At 53.0% G+C, this 20,981-nt stretch overlaps 1 protein-coding gene across 3 annotated transcripts in view; it reads left to right on the forward strand.

Annotated features, from left to right (window-relative positions):
- The window catches only part of Tbc1d22a (TBC1 domain family member 22A), a 338,112-nt gene that overhangs the window by 274,969 nt on the left and 42,162 nt on the right, over positions 1-20,981 (forward strand). For all 3 annotated transcript variants that reach the window (XM_047549403.1, XM_047549401.1, XM_047549404.1), the window contains one exon: positions 16,343-16,438. In XM_047549403.1, the coding sequence (XP_047405359.1) occupies positions 16,343-16,438 (96 nt within the window). The remainder of the gene's footprint in view (positions 1-16,342; positions 16,439-20,981) is intronic.

The following is a 20,981-nucleotide window of genomic DNA, read 5'->3' on the forward strand; positions in this document are numbered from 1 at the left end:
ACAGAACCAGTAAAATAGAAGCTAGGCAAGCAACAGAGGAAATCAACAAGATGAAAAGATGAATAATCCTGAAGAACTCCAGTCCAGGCTCATCAGTAAAATGGAAATGTGTGTGTCTGTGGGGTCCTAATATCATTCATGAAAGAAGGGACATCTCTAGAGAGCCTACAGAAATTGAAAAGGTAATACCATTAGCAACTTTGTAACAGCAGACTTAACAACTTGAATGACATGGACAGATGGCATGAAGATACAATGGGTGGGACTCTGCACAGAAGAAACAGGAAGCCTGCAGGCTCTGTGTCATCAAGGAGAGCATTTCATTGAGAACCTTTCAACAAACACAGCCATGGGCCAGGGGACTGCCAGACACTGAGAAGGAGTAAGGCCTCTGCCACACCAGCTCCTTCAGAACACACAGGAGGGAGACTTCCCCCAGCCCTTCCTGGACTCACCACACTTCAGATCCCAAAGGAGACAAGAACATGCAAGAAAATTAGAAACCAACCTCTGCTGCAAAAACCCTTGAAAACATTAGCAACTTGAATCAACTAACGTGTAAAATTGCAGTACATTGGGCTAAGTTGGATTTATCCCACACATGCTAGGTTAACATTCAAATATCAATCAATGTAACTGACCACATTAATAGAATGAAGGAGAAAACCATGTGATCATGTCAATGGATGCAGAAAAAGCAGTTGACAAGATTCAGCCCCCATCCATGATAAAGACTCATAGGAAGCAAGCATAGACGGGAGCTTCTGCCACGTGAAAAGACATCCAGCAAACTTACAGTGCGCCTCACAGTTAGTGGTGTGTCACCTGCTTCCTCCGAGGTGAGGAACAAGGCAGGATACAAGGTTAAGATGCCAAACTCAGTGGTATTTCTGCATATTGCAATAAACACTGGAAAATGAAAATTAGGAACTAATACCATTAATAACTTAAAAACCATAAAAATACTTGAGAGAAAGTTAACTGAAGCTACTCAAGGACGGTCTCAATGTTGCTGGGAGAGGTTGAAGCAGGCCTGAACATGTGGTGAGATGAGCCAGGCTTAGGAATAGAAGACTTGACAGCTTCAGATGTTGATCTGGAGAGTCCGTGCAGTCCAAGCTGTTTTGTAGAAAATGGCAAATTTATTCCAAAATTTATGTGGAGAAGCCATCTTGTGAAAGAAGAACTCAACTGGAAAACTTAACCATGAGATTTCAAGGCTTTCTCAGCTGCTGGGCACAAGAGTGGTCTCTGCAGAAGGATAGATAGTAGAATAAATGGGACAAAGTGACTCCTGACTAAGCAGAATGCTCACAAGGAAGAGGATTATAGTACCTTTGTGGCTAGGGACACCCCCGATCTTTAAAATGCTGACTGGAAATCCTTAGAAGCCCCCCCAAAAAAAGTCAAAACATAAACCCAGAGTTAGTGGAGTCATATTTTTCAAATCCAGTGAACTTTCATGTTTGAGACCCTCCCAAGTGCTTGAGACAGACTGGATGCCAAGGTGTACCTGGGTAGTGAGACTGAGGGGAGATCTTCTGAACAAAGCCATTGGCCCCAAGGCCTCTTCAGGGAGTGCTTGGTGGTCTGCAGTGAGCTCTGACTGTGTCTGCAGGTGAGGGAAGGACCCTCCGCATCAGAGTGAAAGGTAAAATATCACATTTTAGGGAAGTAGACAGGTGGGAGCGTAAACCTGTATCCCAGCTTTGGAAAGGAACCTGCTTTACTTGGGAAAGCTGAGCAGGTGCGTTCCCTGTGACACAGGTGTTCACTCCAGGTTGACATGTCCTCAGAGCCGCCCTGTCCACCCTGGTCACCACGTTCAGCTGTGTGAATGAATAGCAGTTAGAATGAAACCGAGTTCTTCAGTCCTGGGTGTCTACCCGTGGTAGCATGGGTCAGTAGGTCGTGGAGCATTGTCAGTGCAAGGAAAGGTAAGACAGCAGTGATCTGCAGCCACGTGAAGCTGGCGAGTGGATTTCAGGAACATAATACAGAATAAAGACCCTTCGTTAATACATACCTCATGCTTGCTTTTATTCACAACTCAAAACCAGAAGAAAACCACAGGCCCCGAGAGAGAAAGTCAGGAAAGCCATCCACAGGCAGTTCAGCATCAAGCTTCCCTTGGAAGGACTGGGCTTCATGGAGAGGGCTGGTGCACGTTGGCACCAGCCAAAGACCAGTGTCCCGAGCCGTGGTGGTAGATCCACAGGTTCTAAAACCCTTACTCATTCACCTTCGAATTGCTAAGGCACCAACTGGTAAATAAGAGGAAAGACTCAAGCAAGCTCTTTGTTTTCCTTGCATTAGACAGCTAGTTTTTGAGGAAATGTATCTCCTTAGAATGAAGCATGCAGTGTTGCTCTAGGGAAAGAATGGGCGGGGGCAGTGCTCCCCAGTAGCACAGGAACCAGCAGAGGGAACTCGCAGCAGATGGCCCTGCTTGTCACACCTGGACCTGGAACTTGCAGGGAATGCTTTATGGATGGCCCTGCCTGGCAACAGCTGGACTCACCAGTCCATCGTAGCCCCACAAGGAGACCACAGACATTCTGCCTCCTGATGTGGTGGAATACGGAGGACTCGGTTCCATGAAAACATTAGTCGTAGACACGCACATCAGCCGATCTGAATCTGACCAGCCCTAGATCCAGATCCAGCTTCCAGCAAATGCCAGAAACAGAAGCAGGTGGAACTCACTGTGGGAAGGACAGCAGCCAGGTGGAATGTGAACCTCTTTCAGGGCAAAAGACCAGTTCTCAATGAAAACAAAATAGGAAAAAAGGGGGAAGGGAGGCAGAAAACAAGAAAGGCCCGAACCACTATTTGACCCAGTTTTATTCCACTCCTCCATCTATAAAAGGACTTAAAATCAACATACTACAGTGACACAGCCACATCAATGTTAATAGCAGCTCAGTTCACCATAGCTAAACTATGGAACCATCCTAGATACCCTTCAACAGATGAATGGATAAAGAAAATGTGATACATATATATATATATATATATGTATGTGTGTGTGTGTGTATATATATATATATATATATATATATATGTTATATATATATATGATGGAATATTACTCAGCTTTAAAGAAGAATGAAATCCTGGCATTTGCTGGTAAATGGTGGAGTTGGAGAATATCATGCTAAGTGAAATAAGCCGAACCCAAAAAACCAAAGACCGAATGTTTTCTCTGATATACAGAAGCTAATTCACAATGGGGGGATAAGGAAGAATAGAGTTACTTTATATTAGGTAGAGGGGAGTTAAGGGAGAGGAAAGGGTATGTGGGAAGGAAGGATAATAGAGAAAACAGACATTATTACCTCATGTACATGTGTGACTGCATGACGGATGTGATCCTGCAATATATATAATCAGAAAAATGAGAGTTTACGCTCTATTTATGTATGACCTATTGAAATGTATAAATGCATTCTATTGTCATATACAATTGATTAGAACAAATAAAATTTAAAAATAAAAAAAAGAGGTAACTCGTGTGTGCTTCACCTGGAGGCTGAGCCAGACAGAGTGACTGAGCAGATGTGATTTGGAGGCACGCTAGACGGTCTTAAGGGAGCATCGTTGACCTTCTAGAGAGGATCATGGTCTTGTACTAATGCTGTTGGGAAGAATCCTTAGCTCTAGATGAAGCTGTTTCTGTGTGTGACGTGATCCTGGGGTTTGCTGCAGAACAATGCAGCAGCACGTGGGCAGGGTGCAGGTTGGTAATAAGTGAAACAGCCTTGGCCAAACGTCTGTCCTTGAGGATGCTGGGGGTGGTCATGGGTGTCTTCCCTGTACTGTCTGTGCTGGGGGGTTTCCAGAGGTCCTAACTGCACATAAGCACACATGCCCTGAAGGCCTGGCCCAGGACTACTTTGGAAGGAGTGAGGCCTGCACAGCATGTGGCAGTCACAGCAGTCGGGGAGCTGGACCCGGAGCCCATGGGCAGGCTGAGTTCTGAAGTCCTCTTGCTCCAGGTTTTGGGCTGCAGCGCTCCGTGATTTTCCTTGTTTTAGCTCATAAGAAATTCTCCTCACTGTTGTTCTATTTTCTGCTAAATCTGGGAATTCCCCAGAGAATGACTGTTAGGTGAATGTGGATTCCTTTTGTTCAAATTGGTTTCAGAGCAATAAAAGTCCCATTCACAGGCTAATTTACAAGGGGACTGGTCAGAGTGTTTGAGGCTGGTGGTCTGAGGCCCTGAAGGCTTAGTCATCAGTGATGCTCAGAGGTCAAGACAGCCCGGTGTGAAGCTACCAATTATGTAAATAACACGGAACTTTGGCAGAGCATTAATTCACTCTCTCATTATCTTTATCATTTTTGAATCCCTGCTGTGTGCAGAAGTGCCGTGCTGTGCCCTGTGGGACCCTGCAGGAAGGTGGGAGGGCCTCACTTCTGGAACTTAGGCCAGCAAATGACTCTCTGCCTTTGCTTCCTGAGAGAGTCCTCCAAGGAGCTTGTGAAAAACAAAGATTCCTGGGCGTACCCCCAAGAGACTCTGTTTCAGTTCTGGTGCTAAGAAAGGACATCTGCTGGCCCATCCTGCTAGCCTCCTCACACAGAACCAGGCATGGAGGACTCTAGCCACATGAAGTCAGCCCCTGTCCCGGGAGCTTGCAGTCAGAGGGCACTTGAGACACTTGGGTTTTTCCATCTCTAGTCTCTCCAGGGTGACATGTCTCTGTTTATTTCTGCCACTACCATCCCTCTCACATATTTAATAGCTAAGTAATTTGGGGAAATCACAGTCAGTGGTATTGAAAACCTAACATGGTGACCTAGGCAAATGCCCTTTGTTGTTTTGTTATGGAGAATGAGACGCTCTGTCCCCTCTCCAGGTGGACACGGCCTGAGAAGCTCACGTGGTGCGACCACCTTGTTTGTTTCTGCAGGGATCATTTGCAGATGGCCAGGCCAGAGGCAGGCGGCTGTACATGGGAGGAGAACAGGGATCCAGAAAGCATCTTTGGGGCAGTGACTCACTGTGGTTCCGCAGTGGTCCAGGTGCTTGACTGGCTGCTGTAGCCTTCCCAAAGTGGGACCTGGCAACACAGTCCCCGGGAGCTCAGAGTTCATGCAGCTCAGCCCTGCCATCTTCCAGGGGAGGAGGCTGAGGTTCATCTGGGCCTAAGCTGTCCGCCTGTGCTCCCATGAAGCACTGGCATGTCATGGCTTCCTGCTTTGGGTGCAGGACCTTCTGCTGTGTGCTTAAACAGCCTCACCTCTGATTCCTTCAGGGATCTGTACTGGAAAGAGTATTATCATTGCTGCTCTTTAGGTGAGTGGTTGCGGGTGGAGGCCACGTCATATGGGGTGGAGCCATGGCCTAACCTGTCTGGCTGCAGCAGCCGCCCTTCCCACAGGAGCAGAAGAGCTTGACTGTGCGCCTTGTCTGGGCGAGGCATTGCATGGATGCGGGAGCAGGGCCCAGAGAACCGGCCCTCAGGAGTCCTGGGAGGCCAACAAACAAGGGTGAGCTGTACACACGTGTCCTGCTGTGTCCTTGGGCAGCAGAGCCCCAGAGCGTAGTGCGGGAGCAGCAGGGGAGCATGTGCAGCAGCCTCGAGTGTCCTGGCAAGGAGGCTACATCAACCTTCCAGACACGGGGATGGGAGGAGGAGCTTCCCAGCCAGGAGAGCAGGAACTGCCCCGGGAGGGGTAGGTGGTGACCCGGGAGGCCTGGCAGGGCCCATGGTGGCACCTTCGGGGGCCCTGGGCACCGGGGTGGGGCGCCTGTGGACAGGCACACTTGCAGCACGCTTGTGGGCCTTCCGGGAGCGCTGCCTGAGCCGCCGCAGCACTCCACCTAGGGCAGCAGCTCGCCTGCCCCTGACCTGCCGCCCCTGGGCTGCGTTGGCTCCACACAGGGAGCCGAGGCTGTGAGTTATTAATTGGTGTGTTGTCATTCTTGCTTCAAAGGAAAAAGAATCAGGGCCCACAGCAAGATCTTCTCCCTTTGAACTCGCCAGGAGTGTCCTTGGCAGAATTAAAAAAAAAATAGGTTTATTAGTTTTGACAGGGCAGCAAAAGTACCTCTCACACCATGCCCGGAGGCTCAGGGGTGGGGCGCGGCGTCTTTCAGATGTGCTAGTCATGGCCAGGTGATACGCAGCTTTGGGGCAGGGCGTGCGTGTCACAAGGGCAGCTGAACTGAGCTCAGAAGGTTGCTCTCTCACCCTGGCACCAGTGCTGGCCCCATGGTCCATCAGAGCCTGCACAGCACCTGCAGTTTTGACAGAGCAGCAGTAAGGGCATCTTTGGTTTCATCCATAAAGGAGACGGGCATTTGCAGGCAGTGTGTCTGTGTGATATGCACTTGTGATAGGAGCTGCCTCTACCGTATATCTTGGTGACAGACAGCCCTGGGATCCTTGCTTGGGCCACGGCGGTCTTGGATTCCCTGCCTGGGGGACCACACAGTTGTCCCGAGACCTCTGTGGAAACTTGCGTGTAAATTAAGGTCATCCTTCATGTTTGATTCCTAAGTGGCTCTCTCTGGGGGCATTTTTGCATTTCAGGGTCAGCCCTTCCTGGCAGAGCCAGAAGCAGATCCTAGAGCAGGTGTACAGAGAGGCACAGCGTAGCCCTTACTTCCAGACTCTCCAGGCTCCCGGAGTGTCTGCTGCAGGAACTTGGGGGCCACTTTCCATCTGAGAGCCATAGGAATTTACAGCTCCTCAGCAGGGTTGACTTCTTGTTAATTAATCAAATATTGAAAGGACCTAGAAACAAGCACTGCAGAAAATGTCCTTTGGAATGGTAGCAGGACCTTGATCTGAGCAGTCAGCTGCGTTGGTGCGTTGTCACATTGCTGTGACCGTGCTGCCATGCTGTATTTGGTCAAATGTTGTTCTGGGAGTTTTGTTGAGGGTGTTCGGGGGATGAGATAAACATTGAAATCAGGGACTTTGCCCTCAATAGTGTAGGTGGGCTTCATTCCATCATTGACGGCCTGCATGGGCCAGAGATGACCTCCAGGAAGAAAAAAGGAACTCCACCACAGGATGCTACAGTTGCTCTGCCCAGGTCTCTGATCTGCCAGCCGGTACCATCAGATTTTGTTCTCACCAAGTCTCCACTTCCTCAAGAGCAATCTCACCTGACTCTCTTGCACACATGCACGTGTATGTGCGCGCACTCGCACACACGCACACCTGTATGTCCTGTTTTGTTTCTTTGGAGAACCATGTCTTATATATTAACTGAAGAATAAATATCCATTAAGAATTTTAAAAATTATCTCAGTGTATTTCATTATTCCGTGTTTTCTCTTATGTCATCTGGTTTTAAGAGCCTGGTTTTAGTTAGGAAGCATTGATGCTTTAGGAGCAGCAGGCAGAGCATCCTGGGAGCAGATAGCAGACCTTGGCAGCCATCTCCTTCCCCATTCTCCTCCCGAGGCTGCGGAGGCCAGAATCGCCCTGTGACTCACTGAATTTTATTGGATGTGACCTTTGTCATTTAACCAGCTGGAATGTTCTCAGACATGGATGGACACATGCCAATAACTGTCTGGCAGAAGATAATATAGATGGGCACAGAGATAATAGATCAGTCACTTTGATGCTGGCTGGGTGAGCAACAGGCCCACTTACGCTTTAGAATCTGGCTGTGTAATGACATGTGATTTACAGTCCTCATTACTAGCCCATGCCCAAACGTGGGCTTGTCGGTGTGAATTTTAAAAGGACCGTGCTCTGCATTACTGGTGGGTAATTGTATCATGCAATGGCCTGGTGATGAATATTTCAGAGAAAATCAAGCACAGCTTTTGCTTGCACAGCTGAAGTTGATGTTCTTGAATCTGAGCAGAGGATAAGAAACAATTCCTGTTACTCGAATGACCTCAGGAATTCATCTACATAAATACATATACACGGGTAAATCTGATGCCACAAGGCCATTTGTCTTGTTTTTTTATTTATTTGGAAAATTTAATGATGTAATTAAAAACTGTTCCTTTTGCCACAATTTCTCTACTATTATAAAAAGAAGGAAACTTGTTTCTTTGCCTGATGTCCTACATTTTACAAAGCACATGTAAGTGACTTGCATTTAATTAGTCTGTGATCATTTTTAACTTGTGTTTTGTCATAAGGAAAACTAGGTCTTCTGCAGAACTAGGTGTGCAGTTTTAAGGCACCTCCCAGTGCCATGGGGCATCGGGCCATGCAAGTGATGAAGAGGAATAGCTCTTCCCCTGGCACTCATCCTGTGCTTCTCTCAAAAACCAAGGCCAGAGACCCCGAGTGATGCTGGCAGTTCCTCAGAGGGCAAATATGCAATCCCAGGGTGTAGGACTGAAGGAGGAACGTCAGCCTGCCAAGCTGGGGCCCCCACCTACAGAATTCCCTGCCCCTGGGATCTTGACCTTTCTCCAGGATGAGCAAATGAAGAGGGACTCTTTTAATAGACTTGTCCTTCTGAGTGGCATTGGGACAGCATGCATGGGCAGACAGAACCCTGACTCACTGTGGCCGTTGCATCTCCTGACGCCCTTCCCTGAGTGCTGTGCAGAAGAAGCCACCTGCCCCCCTTGTGTGTCCCATGTCTCTAGGGTGGTTCAGACGACGCTTGTCATTGGCAGCCTGTTGCACATCACTTCCTGGACAGCCCGGCCCTGTCAGGGTGAGATGCAGACTCTTTAGTCTTGGGGGACACACTGTGCCTGGCACACAGTGTGGCCTCAGCCTCAGCTGGTCCTGCAGGCATGAGAAGCAGTCAGCACTGGTCCTTGGCTTGGGGAGCCTGCACCCAGTAAACCCAGCCGTGTGGCTGAGGGTTTTCTAAAGATGAATTCCTTCTCCACATCCCATTCTAGCTGGTGAGAATGTACTAGAGCAAATCCCCGCTCACCTTGGACTCTCAGGGAGGTTTCAGAACCCAGGGGGATGCAGAGGAGAAAGTTCAACCCTCAGGAAGTCGTGAGCCTGACCCCTACTTGGTACTGTGCAGGGTGTGGCCCCAACCACTTGGGACTTCATAGGTCGGCTGGAGGAAGAGCCTTGCAGAGAGGGAAGGGGCCAGACAGGTCTGCGTGGTCTCATTTCTGAGAGCTGTTGGGAGGTGTTGGAGCTGCAGGACAGCACAAGCGCAGAGGGTGGAGGAGGCGGGAGGCAGGTGGAGGGATGGAGGGTGGCGTGGAGTGGCCTGAGCAGGGCAGAGGAGCAGCATGCAGCAGCAGCTCTGCTCTACAGAAGCGGGAAGCCAGAAGCAGGACGGCACGGGGCTCCTGCGAGTCTCTGGGCTCCAAGGGGGCTGCCTTCACACAGCCCTGAGGTGAGACCCCAGATGAGCCACCAAGGGCTCTGCACCTGTGTCCTCATCTGTAGGAAGAGGCAACGTGTGACCCCCAACCCAGGGCCTGTCCAGCGGGGCATTCTGTGTGGCTGTGACTCCTGAGGACAGGGAGCATTGCAGAGCTGGTGTGGGGGAGTCTTGGGCTGAGTGGACAGGGATGCAAGCCCTGGGGTCAGAAGGGGCGCAGCTGAAGGGCGGTGGGTGGGACCACACAGCAGAGGGGCTGGAACCCAGCTAGGGCTCCAAGGCCTGCAACTGGCCCCTCCCTGCTGTTGCAGGCTGGCCTTGGCTGGCCTCCCAGCCCCGCCTCGGGAGCAGGGCACCCTTCCTTGATTTGCACATCGCTGGGGCCTCTGCCAGAGCAGACCTCTTACAAATGGCGGGTGCAGGATGATGGCTTAGTCTCTGGGTAGACAGTGTGAGCATTAGCTAAATTGGCTTTGGGCTTCTGTAAGACAATGTAGGAGCCTGCCAGGATCTGCTTAAAAGGGTTCTATTTGTCTTCTTTTCCAAAGCTCAGAAAACATCACCCGGATTTGCCCAGTGCTCACAGGCATCCTTGGGCCATGTGGTTCAGTCTGGCCCCAGCAGACTTACTGTCAAGTAGTCTGCGTGAGCTGCTGTTTTCTTAATTAGTGACTAAGACGGGGTAATACTGAAATAACCTGAAACAAAATTTGCCAAAATGTTCTCTTTTGTCGTATTAATCAGAATCACACTCTTCACCCATCACAATCTTGAAGAAGATGCTCTCACACTGCTGGCTGGTGAGTCGCTTCCTCTGCAGACTGGCAAAGCAAAGGAGCCTGGAGCAGCACCCCACCCCTCAGCCTGCAGGCAGAAACCAGGGCAAGGGAGCAGGCTTGTGGGGATGGCCTCCCTTGGGCGCTGGGCCCTGGCCGCAGAGCCTGCTCTACCCTGGTCCTGGTCAGGGTACCTCTGTCTGGTGCCAGCCCGTGGTGGCCTTTGAGATTCAGGGCCCAACTGCCTTAGTCCTGGCCTGTGGGATGAGGTGGCCAGGGCCCCTGGAGGAAAAGTGACCAGACCAAGATCCTCCAGGCTAGGGGAACACCTAGGTTATGAAGCCTTTATGCTCCAGGGTTTGGCTGTGTTCTCGGAGTTGCTCCAGCTGTGGGTGCAGATGGATGCGATGGGAGGAGTCACTGGGGCAGCCTGGGAGGGCTGGTTAGGCAGGGTGGACTTGAATGCCCCAGGGGTAACTGAGGGCTGACTCTGCCTGGGGCCCTGAAGGTTCTCCGCCGACCTCAGGGCCAGGGAAGACTGACTGAGGTGACTCTGTGCCGCCAAGACTGCTGCACCGTGACCACAGCAGCAGGCATATCCTTCCTCAGTGGTGTCCCGAAACCAGCTGGTGAGGCAGCTGCACACCCCTCCCCAGTCTGGGAAGTCCTACACATGGGATGGTGTTTTCTGACCGGATCTCCTTGGACTTCTGCTGGAGGAAGGGAGAGCATCCAGTTTTGTAGGTGGCCAGCTCAAGAGCTTTTCCTTGGAAGAGGATGCCTTCTATGCTCCCACATCACCCATGTCCTGGGAACTTTCCCCACTCCAGAGACCTGCGGGTCAGCCAGAGAGCTTTTCTAAGTGGCCTTTCCAGATCGCTGGCTCCCTCCTTTCCCTCCCTACCTAGTCTGGAGTCTTGAGAATCAGGAAGAACTTGATGTGCAGATCAGGTCTGTGGGCACTGGGGTGGAGGAGCTTACAAAGGAGCAGGGAGTGGGGCGGAAGACCTGCAGGGTTCAGAGGCTTCCTAGAGTCTGCCCGCCCACGGGCACTTTGCCTGCCCTGGAGCGTCTCTGCTGTGCCTCCCTGCAGGCTGCACTGGAGCTGAGAGTGCTCTTCCAGCAGCCCTCAGGGGCCTCGCAGAGTCACAGCCTGATCTGCTGGTGTGACTTGGAAGTGGGTTGACTTGTCCTGGGCGGGCTCAGGCTCTGGGCTGATGTAGCGGCCAGGACTGGCCTTCGGAATGTGGCTGCTGCTACCCCATCCCTGTTCATGTACCTTGCCCAGGATGATGAAATGAATCATCTGGGTGGAGTGCCACGAAAGCAGAAGCCCCTTTCCGTCTGTGCTGTGATTTTTTAATTTATCAAATTGCTATTTAAATGACATTTACCAAACCATTGAAGACAAATAACCCACTTAAAGCCATGAATTCCTTTCCCCCCAATACCTTTTCTGTGGCAGTGTGACCCACACAGCCTTCCCTCCCCAGGTGAAGGCATCTGGGCTGCATAATCGACAGCAAGAGGGTGGAGCTGGCCTGAGGCTGACATGGGTGCTGGCTGGTAAGCGCGCTGCTGAGCAAAGCAAGAACGGACGCTGCCTTCCACCGGGAGGTGTCCCGGAAGCATCCTGGGTGCTCTGGAGAGCTTTTCCTCTCAGCATCGTGATGCTCATTACTGCTCCTGTGTTCCTTAGCGCTGGTTCCCTGGAGCCTTAAAGGTCTGAAAGGGTCTCTGTGCTGTTTAGGTCACCTTCAGTATTTAAAAGGAAAAGCGTGTTTCTTTAGATGTGTTTCCAGGTTCTGTGTCCAGCATCCACTAATGCCTCCTGCCAGTGTCCCCAGGTGCAGGCTGTGAATGAGTGGATTGGGGAAGCATGTGATTTCATTCCATCTCTGATCCTGCTGTTGGGCTTGGGGCAGGGATTGAAAAGAAAGGGTCATAGAGACCAATGGGAAAGAGGACATGAGACCCCTGACAGAGACAGTGTGACAGACACAGATATGGCAGCAGAGACTGCCCTTGGGAGGAAGTGGCTGGACAGCCACTGCCTGGGAGAAAGGGGACTTGGCTGGCCCAGCAGACCAGGGGACTCTTCCCTGCCGGGGAGCAGCCCTGTCAGGGCTAGTGGTGGCTGGGAAGGGGCTGGCATGTGGCAGCCTGGCAGGGTGGGAGGTTGGGTGGGAGGTGGCGGAGGCCAGCGTGCCCGGGCATTCTGTCCCCGGAAGGAGTTTCTCCTTTACGAGGCAGTGGAGCAGTGATATGGGAGCACAAGTCACTCTTCTGGTGAGGGAGACGCTCACCGTCTTGATTGTGGTGGTCTTTTCCAGGTGTCTGTATATGGCAAAATTTATCAAATTATAAACTCTAAATGTGTAAAGTTTGTTGTATACCAGTTACACTTCAGTAAAGCTGTTTAAAACAAACTACCCAACAAAAACTCATATGTAGTTATAGTTACATCTGACGCCTGCTCTGTGTCCCCCACACCCCAAAGACTTTGAAGCAAAAGCACCGTTTGAGATGAAAGAGGTCATATTTGTTGACACTGATACCGTTCAATACACCAGGAAGGTAAAACAATCTGAATGTGTTTGCACCTAGTAACATAGCTCCCAACATACAGAGTTTCTGAGCCGCCTCTCAGTGACTGATAGATCACAGGCATTTGAAACAAGCACTGAGGATTTACAGGGATTTCAACTCCGCTCTGCTCCGCACTCTCAGGTATCTCCAGGAACTCCAGAATACACATTCTGTGACATGCCAAGGGACGGCAGACAGGTGTGTGTCACTTGCTGTGTCCCAGCATCATCCTGAATGCTTTTCATTGTCTATTTAACCTTCTCAGCATTGAAAAATGAGGACACTGAGACCTAGAGAGGCCAGGCATGGTGTCAAGGTAACAGTAAGTCACAGAGCCAGGACCTGAACCCAGGTACTCTGCACCAGGGTTTGTTTGTGTTCTTGGTCTCTAATGATACTGCCTCCTGGGCGTTTGTGAAATCAGTTGTATTCTACTCAGAAACCAAGGCTCATCCACCTATAGGGGATGGAACCATAAGAAGTTATAAATCCCTAACCCAACGAAAGCTAAAAGGCAAAAGAGAATGAACCACATGGTTATAGATTTGTAAAAACATAGGGGTAAGTAAGCTGTGATCCCAACAAGGAAGTCACAGACAACGTAGAGCATCCTTAGAAGTTAGGAGGCTGTGGAATGCAGCTCAGGTAGGACCTTAGAAGGAAGCTGAGGCTGAGGCAGGAGGGGTGAGGTCAAGCCGGCCCATGCAGCTGAGCAAAATCCCATCTCAAAGTAAAACCTAAGGAAGGGCTGAAGATGGAGCACAGAGGTAGAGACTTGTCTAGCACATGGAGGCCCCAGGTTCCATCCCTAGTACAGAAAAAAATTGTGGGCTCCTGTGCCACGTATACCCAAGCAAAGAAAAGCGAGACAGGAGTGCACTGGTCTTTTGTCCTAAGTTAGAATGAGCACTGCAAAGACAGCAGAGACTGCTCTGCGTGTGTACATCTAAAGCATCCACAATAAAGCAATGGAAAGAGTGTCAGTAGCAGAAAGGAATCAACGACAGCAGCAAAAAGTGATGAAAAACCTGAGGCCCATCCTCAGAATCAGAAGTTGACTATTTTAAAAGGCTAATGAAATTAGGCCTCTAGGTGATTAATAACTAAGATGAGGAAAGTACTTTGGCACATAAAAGTGGTGTTAAGAATTGCAAGTGGATAATTTGCAAATGAAGCTGGGATTTAAAGAAAAATAGATTATTATGAACAAGTTTGAAAATCTGGATGACAGATTCCTGGAAAAAATAAATTTGTCCCCAAATCTGATAATGCCCGAATTGTTTTATAATTATAAGAAACAATAAATAAATGGAGGGAATACCAGTAGAGTAGAGGAAGAGGAGCAGGTCAGGGGCGATGGCAGGGGACGTGGAGGCCCTGGGCTGAAATGGCTCTGCGCGTGGCCCTGTCAGAGCGAGCCCCACTATTATATATGAGTACAATGCACTAAAAACATTCAGTAAAACTAAGAGGTGACATAAGGAGTACAAAGCAGCAGGCCCTGCCTGTTTTACAGGAGTGTCCCGCCAATGCTCAGAGGACCCACATCCTGTGCAGACTGTGCCTTCCCAGGAGTGGAAGAGGGAGGCAGGCCTAACCTGCTCTTAAGCCAGAGGACAGTCCAGGAGATGGAACAGGGGCCAGTCGTGCACTCAGGAGTGCAGGAACCCTGTGTGGTGCCTTCGCAAGCCGGGCCCAGCTTGGAAGGGTATCACATTGTGACCAAGTCAGGTTCTTACAGGCAGGCAAGGCAGGCACAGCTTGAAGGGAAGCAGGATACTGTGGCAGGAACACACGGGAGAGATCCGCCATCTCGGGCTGCAGGGAGTCACTGGACTCTGCTCTGTAGCTGTAAAGCAAGCTCTAGGGAGCTACGGGTGGGAGGCTGCTTTGTGACCTGCAGAGGCCTGGGACAGCGTTGTCTGTGGTGAGTGGTTTCCAATCAGGAGGTGGAGGCAACGGCGTCACCTGGTGTGCTTGTGCAGTGCCAGCTCCACTCCTGCCTGTGGGGCAGCACCTGGTCAGCTCTCCTGCCTCTCACCGTCCACATCACCTCCCAGTGTCCGTCCTTGTGGCTCTTCTGCAGCTTGGACCTCTCCCCAGCCTGTCCCTCTGCTCCCTGGCTACTCCTTAGGTCTTTCAATCATCAGCATTCATTTCTGGCCTGGATCAATGGCCACTCTCCAGACTCATGTCCTGGGGCCACCTGGCACCTCCACTCATAGGTCCAGCAGGTATTTAGAACTTGGCATATCCACAGAAGAAATCATGACCTTCTCAACCAATTGCTGCTCCTGTGAATTCCCACAAACCTTTCTTCGTCTCAGGGGATGGGACATGGCCAGTATGGGTGTTGTCCTCAATTCCTCTTTCTCTTGCACCCAGGGTTCTCATATCCATACATGTATCCTGTCAGCTCAGCCTTCAGCCCACATCTAGAATCTGACCTCTTCCCACAAGACTTTGCCCTGCTTGGCCCATATCTCTGACACCTGTCAGTTTTTTGATGACCAGGCCCTACAGCGTGTCCCCTGGCTATGCCTCTCCCCACCTGCACTGTTCCCTGTCTGATCGCAGTGGGAGAACCGGCAGGATCCTTCGTCAAGGGTGCCTTACCCTGCCCAGAGCTCCCAGGCTCACAGGAGCAGGCAGTGGCCGAGCCCTGGGAACCTGCCCGCTGCTCCCTTCACACCTTGCTCTCTCTGGGCCCTGTCAGTTTCCATTCTCAGGTGGTCTGTGATCCCAGGGTCTTCGTGTATTTTGTTGCATCTACCTAGAGCACCCTGCTCTGTGTCTCCAGGGCTTAGCTTTTCTGGGTCTTTGCCTGAGTGTCTGCTTAGGTGGCTACACCACGTTGGAATCACAGCCCCCAGCACAGAGACACCTGCTATTCCCTGTCCCCTCAGTTGTTCCAAAGCATGTGCCCACCTTAGGTGCCCTGTGTTTTGTTTGTACTAACTTAATAAGCTGGTGAGAATAGTTATGTAGGAACCACGTGCATGGCAGAATGGTGATGGTGGCATCTTGGGCACCCCAGCCTCAGCAGTCGGCAGGGGACACTGAACTAGTGGCAGCACTGGGCAAGGGTCGGGGGCGCTGCTGCCAGGAGGGCAGCCTTTGTTCTGCGTGGGTCTCAGCAAGTGAGTAGAGGAAGGCAGAGGGCAGGGTGCGCCCTGCCACAGCGAGGCCTGGGAGGCCAGCAGGTGCCCTGCACCCTCCTGGCCAGGATGTGTGCCAGCTCCTTGCCCTATGTGTCCCCTGGGCCTGGGCCTGGCGTGCCTGTCCTGCCACTCCCCGGGTCCCACCTGGCCAGCATCTCAGCTTCTCGGCTTGTCTTCCATGAGATGGAAGGTGCCTTCCTCACGGTGTCACGCCTGGCGTGGAACGAGCGCTCACTGAACTTGCCTTTTCTCCTGTGCCAGGAGAAAGTGGGCAGCTGCCTCCGGCACTGCCTGAGCTTGGCCTGCTGTCCCATCCTGTTTATCAGGTTGCTCCGTAAAGAGGAAACGGGTTTATTTTAACGAGTCGCACATTTTGAAATGAAGTTGTTGAGTAAAAGTGAGAGGGTGCCACCCGCTGAGTGTCCCCTGAACCTGACGGGATGGCCCCAGTCACGCCAGCAGCCCCACGGCTACAGTGATAGCTCGCACATTGACATCTCTCTCCCGGTGGTTTTTCTCTTTCAGTCTGAACCCGAGGGCTTTTCTCATTTCCATTTGTACGTTTGTGCTGCTTTTCTCGTGAGATGGAGGAAAGAAATACTAGAAGAAAGAGATTTTCAAGTAAGTAAATGCTTTTTCAGAAGTGCCCGCATTTGGTTTTCTGCAGGGAGAGAGGTGTCTTAGTTTGGGTTCTGGGGTGGTCTGTGAAGGAGCTGTGAGCAGTGCTGGTCGGGTCCCCACTGGCTGCCTGCTGCCTGAAGGCTCGTCTTGTGGAGGACACGGAGCTGGCGGCACAGTGTGGGCCATGGCAGGTAAGCATGGCCAGCACCCCCAGCTGTCGAGAGTGTAACAAGCTCACGGTCCAGCCCACGCCCTCGGCAGCGTGACCCTGGAGGGCACAGCGTACCTCCGTCTCCCGGAGCCCTCCTCACCGTGCCTGGACTGTGGTGCCTGAGGGATGGTGCTGGGGGAGATGCCATGCCACCTGCTTCCCATCTGGCCAGACAGCCTAGCAGCTGTGTGACTTGGGACACGCCTCATCCTCTCTGAGCCACTAAGCTCTCCTTAGTGACTTAGCAGGAGAGCTATACTTGAGCCCACTTATCAGAGGACTCATTGAACGTGCACCCTACAGGCCCTATGCCCCACCCAGGGGATGTCACGTGGACTGAGTCCCCAGCCCCTGGCCCACCCCAACAGCTCCTCTGAATGGTACCCAAGAAGCATGGGGGTTGTTTGGCCACTGTGGGGTGACAGCACCATTACCTGAGGTGTGGACAGAAGTCTTCCCAGTACCTACACACCAGAGCAGGCCCAGTGTCCTTATCCTAGGCAGGGGTGGGGGCCAGGGATGCAGCATAGAGGTGGGTCAGTGCCGGGCCTGAACCCTGCACTGGTAGGCTAAGGTCACCCTCCACCTCACCATGTAGCCCCCAGCTCCTAGGTGAAAGGACAGGCTAGGTGGCCCCATAGTCCTCTGGCCCCACGGCGGTGACTTGAGGCAGCTTCCTGGCCTGCTTGTTCTGCAGCCCTGTGCTTGTGAGAGAGCCCCAAGCATCCCGCCACCACTGTCCTCAGAGGGCTCCGGTGAGTCAGGGGCATTCCCCTGCACTGCGCCTGCTTCTAGGTCAGACACCAGGAGAAGCTGGCCAGGTGAGGTCCAGAAGTTGCCAGCAGGACCCTGGCCAGGCAGACAGAGCCCAGCTGCCCTGAGCCCCAGGTACCCCTGGAGGAGGGGAGGAAGACATCTCCAGCCCAGCCTCTGCCCACCTGTCAGCTAGGGCTGAGTTGCCATTGGGGAGCTCTGGAGCCAGCCTGGCTGGCCACTCTTACTGCCTTATCCTGTCCAGCCTCCAACGCATAATGCATGAATGGTAGCACAGGCCAGCATGCCTGCCCTGTTGGGTGTGTGCAGTGCTGCTGGAGCTGTGGCCCTCAGGATTGCCTGGTCCCCCTTCCCTGACATCTGAAGCCTGTAAGCCTGAGAGAGCCTGTGACTTCCTGCCACCAATAAGGCAGAATAAACGCTGTTACCGTACCCACCTCCTGCCTCAGGCGCTCTCACCCAGGGGCCTGCAGGGCGGGGCTGGCTGTGAAGGCAGCAGCCTGCTGACCAGCTGGCCTGTTTGTGGAAGAGCAAGGGGCCCAGCTTCCCTGGTGCACAGTGGCCACTCAGTGTGACTGGGGCCAGTGTGGGGAACATGCATTGGCCAGCATGCATTCCTGTGCCCCAGCTGTTCCCAGGGCCTCCAGGAGAACTTGTTCCAGATCCAGCTGCTTCCTTCCCCCAAGAGTCAGGGTTGAGGGCTAACCGGCCACTCAGTGTTCTGCCATTGGGGCGTAGCATTCCCAGAAGCCATCCTGAAGGACTGACCGAACTGGGGTTGGAGGTGGTAGGAGTGGCCCCGTGGTGCAATCTGGAGCCAGGCTGCATGCTGCAGTACCCAGACGCCTCAGTAGCCCACTCTGGACAGACACAGGGCTGCATGTGTGCAAGACCTGCTCCAGTCCAGGATGGTGTTCCTGTTCTAGTGAGGAGCAGGTGGCCTTCAGCCAGGGGCTTAGCCTCTCCAGCCCCTCCCCAAGGTGACTCAAGGCAGGCCAGGTGCGTGCTAGCTGTGGGCTTTTCCAGGCTGCCCTTCTCTTGTCTTCCCTTTATTCACATGCCCTGGGGCTGGGGGACAGAAGGTAGGAGCAGTCACTGGACACAAGGGACTGCGGACAGCCCCTGGGCTCTGAGGAATAGGTGGCCACTCTGTGCCTGCTGCTGGGCTGCAGACAGTGCTGTGCTGTTCAGGCTCCAGGCAGCGGTGGGAGCGTCCGGCCCTCCTCCTCTGGGCTTTGTTCCCTTACCTTGAGACTAAGGAGGGTGGGGACCCCTACCCAGAATCAGGCTGCCTGTGCAGCCCTGCAGCCTGGTGTGGATGGCAGGGCCTGGCAGAGGGGCCGCATGATGGGGTTTCCCCATCTAAGCCCAGAACAGAGAGTGCTTCCCTGTCGTGGGAGATGCGGGGTGGGCACATGTGAGCCAGCACATGTTGTGGGAGGCTGAACTAAACGGGAAAGGAAATAGAAAACAGTACTAGAGCAAGAACCCCAGCAGTCCTGGAGAGCATGGGGGATCAGCGTTTGTGATGGTGGCATTTTAGGAAATGTGGTATGGGGAGGAGGGCAGTCTGGATGGGTGAGTCCAGGATGTGAGTCTCCAGCAGAACCTTCTTGGTGCATGGCTCAAAGCCCTCACCCTGCAGCACTGTGGCTTGCCATGGGAAATAACGGGTTGTTCGGAGTCATTTTCACAGGAGGAATTGTGGGCCATGTGTCCAGGTGTGAGGCTGGGGCCCTGCTGGTGCTAGACTGTGGGGCAGGGAGGGTCAGATGCTGAGGAGCTGCCCTTCCTGTGCAGCCGGGCTTCTGGCTGGTTCTGGCCATTCTGTGAACATGGAGGGGTTGGTGGGAGAGAGTGTTAGGGCAGGATTCAGGCTAGGGAGTCTGCTGGTCCCTAGGCAGGAGTACCTTCTGGAGAGGCGGAGCTCTAGGGTTCAGTGATTCGCACTCTGTCCCCACCAGAGCTGCCTGTCCTGGAGAAGGGGCTCTCCCGCAGGCACTTGCCTCCCTTGGCATCTCTTTCTCCAGCCTGGCTCCGACTGAGCGTGGCCCTCGGCACTCCCTCTGGGTGTTTGCCCACCAAGTGCACAGGCTCTGCAGAGTGGGTGTCAAGCTGGCATCTCCTGCTGAGGCCTGTTCCACTGGGTCCCACCCTCATTTCCCACAGCGTAGGCTCCGCCCTTCCGGCTACCTTTTCCCAGCCAGACTCTTGAGTCTTTGGGGAGAAAGGAGGTCCTTTGTGTGGAGTGTCTAGTGTCCCCAGAGCACTCTCCACCCTCCTCTTGCGGTGACAGAGCTCCAAGGCCCATGCCTTCCGCTGAGGCCTGCTGGTCCCTCTGGCCAGTTTGGGCCTTTAGACCTCCCCATAAGCCTGGAAATGACTGGCTCCAGCATGTCCCTGTGCTCAGAGAAAGGTCTCCATTGCTGTGGCACAAGCCCTTGGCAGGACACAGCATGTTTCTTGCAAGGCCTTGGTGTGCTTTAAGCTTAAATGTTGCCTTTTCTGGTTCTTGGAAAGTCTGAAAATGAGTCGTCCTAGAGCATTTGCATCACCACATCCACCTCCTCCACCAGGGTCTCGGCCTCCGAATCTGACTTCACTGGGGATCCGCCTGCAGCCCCTTTCCAGCCACGTGCTGTGGTCCTCCCTCACAGCGGCCCTCCCTGCCGCCAGGCCGCTCCTCATCTGTGCTCTTGATGAGAGGTGCCCTGGGCAGGATGGGGCCTGCCCTCCCAGCCACCAGAACTGGCCCAGAAGAGCCTGGATCCGCAAGTGCACTGTGAGGCTGGGAAACCCTCTGCGCCAGCAAGGACCCAGACGGTTGTTGGACGGTTGTTTTTGGTCTAAAGACAGTGGCCTTTAGACGTGAGTGGAGGGGCCATTTTCAGGTCGTGCTCAGGTGGGAAGGCTGTGGCACTTCCTGAAACCTTGAGCTTCTCTGAGGAACCTCAGCACCTCGGTGAGGGGTGACTGGGCCTGGCTCGCTGGAGACAGCCTCTCTGTGTGCGTGGGAGCTGCCCTTCCCCAGGCCCCTGAGGGTGGAGGGCGGGGAAGCCAGGGCCCTGGTTCTGAAAGTGCATTCCTCTTGAGTCCTGCCTGGCTATGGGCCCCACCTCCAGCTGAGAGCTCCTGGCCGTAGAGGAAGCAGCCCCACAGGTGTGGACTGCCAGCCTTGGCCCAGGAACCCTCCCCTTCTCCTCCTCCGGTCTCAGGTGAAGCCCTGGCGATCTGCAGCCACTAGGCAGGAAAACCAGATGAGAAGAGGTGAGGGCAGCGACCAGTCCCATCAGGTCCGCCTCCCCGATCCTCACAGCCTGTTGGTTTTCCTGTGTTCCTTCAGGACCTCCCTGTGCTGTTTCTGCATGACTCCAGGGACAGGAGTGAAGAGACCACTCCTCAGGGCTCAGCCCAATGCTTTGTGTTGTGGGCACCTGGCGCAGTTACCCAGGGAGTAGGAGGAGTAGATCAGGTGCTGGGAGCCAGTGGGGACAGAGGACCAGAGAGAGAGAGCAGGATGGTGTTCCCCTCACAGAGTGGATCTGGCACCTGCCTGTT

Source organism: Sciurus carolinensis, chromosome 4, assembly GCF_902686445.1.
Source record: "Sciurus carolinensis chromosome 4, mSciCar1.2, whole genome shotgun sequence".
Lineage (NCBI taxonomy): Eukaryota > Metazoa > Chordata > Mammalia > Rodentia > Sciuridae > Sciurus > Sciurus carolinensis.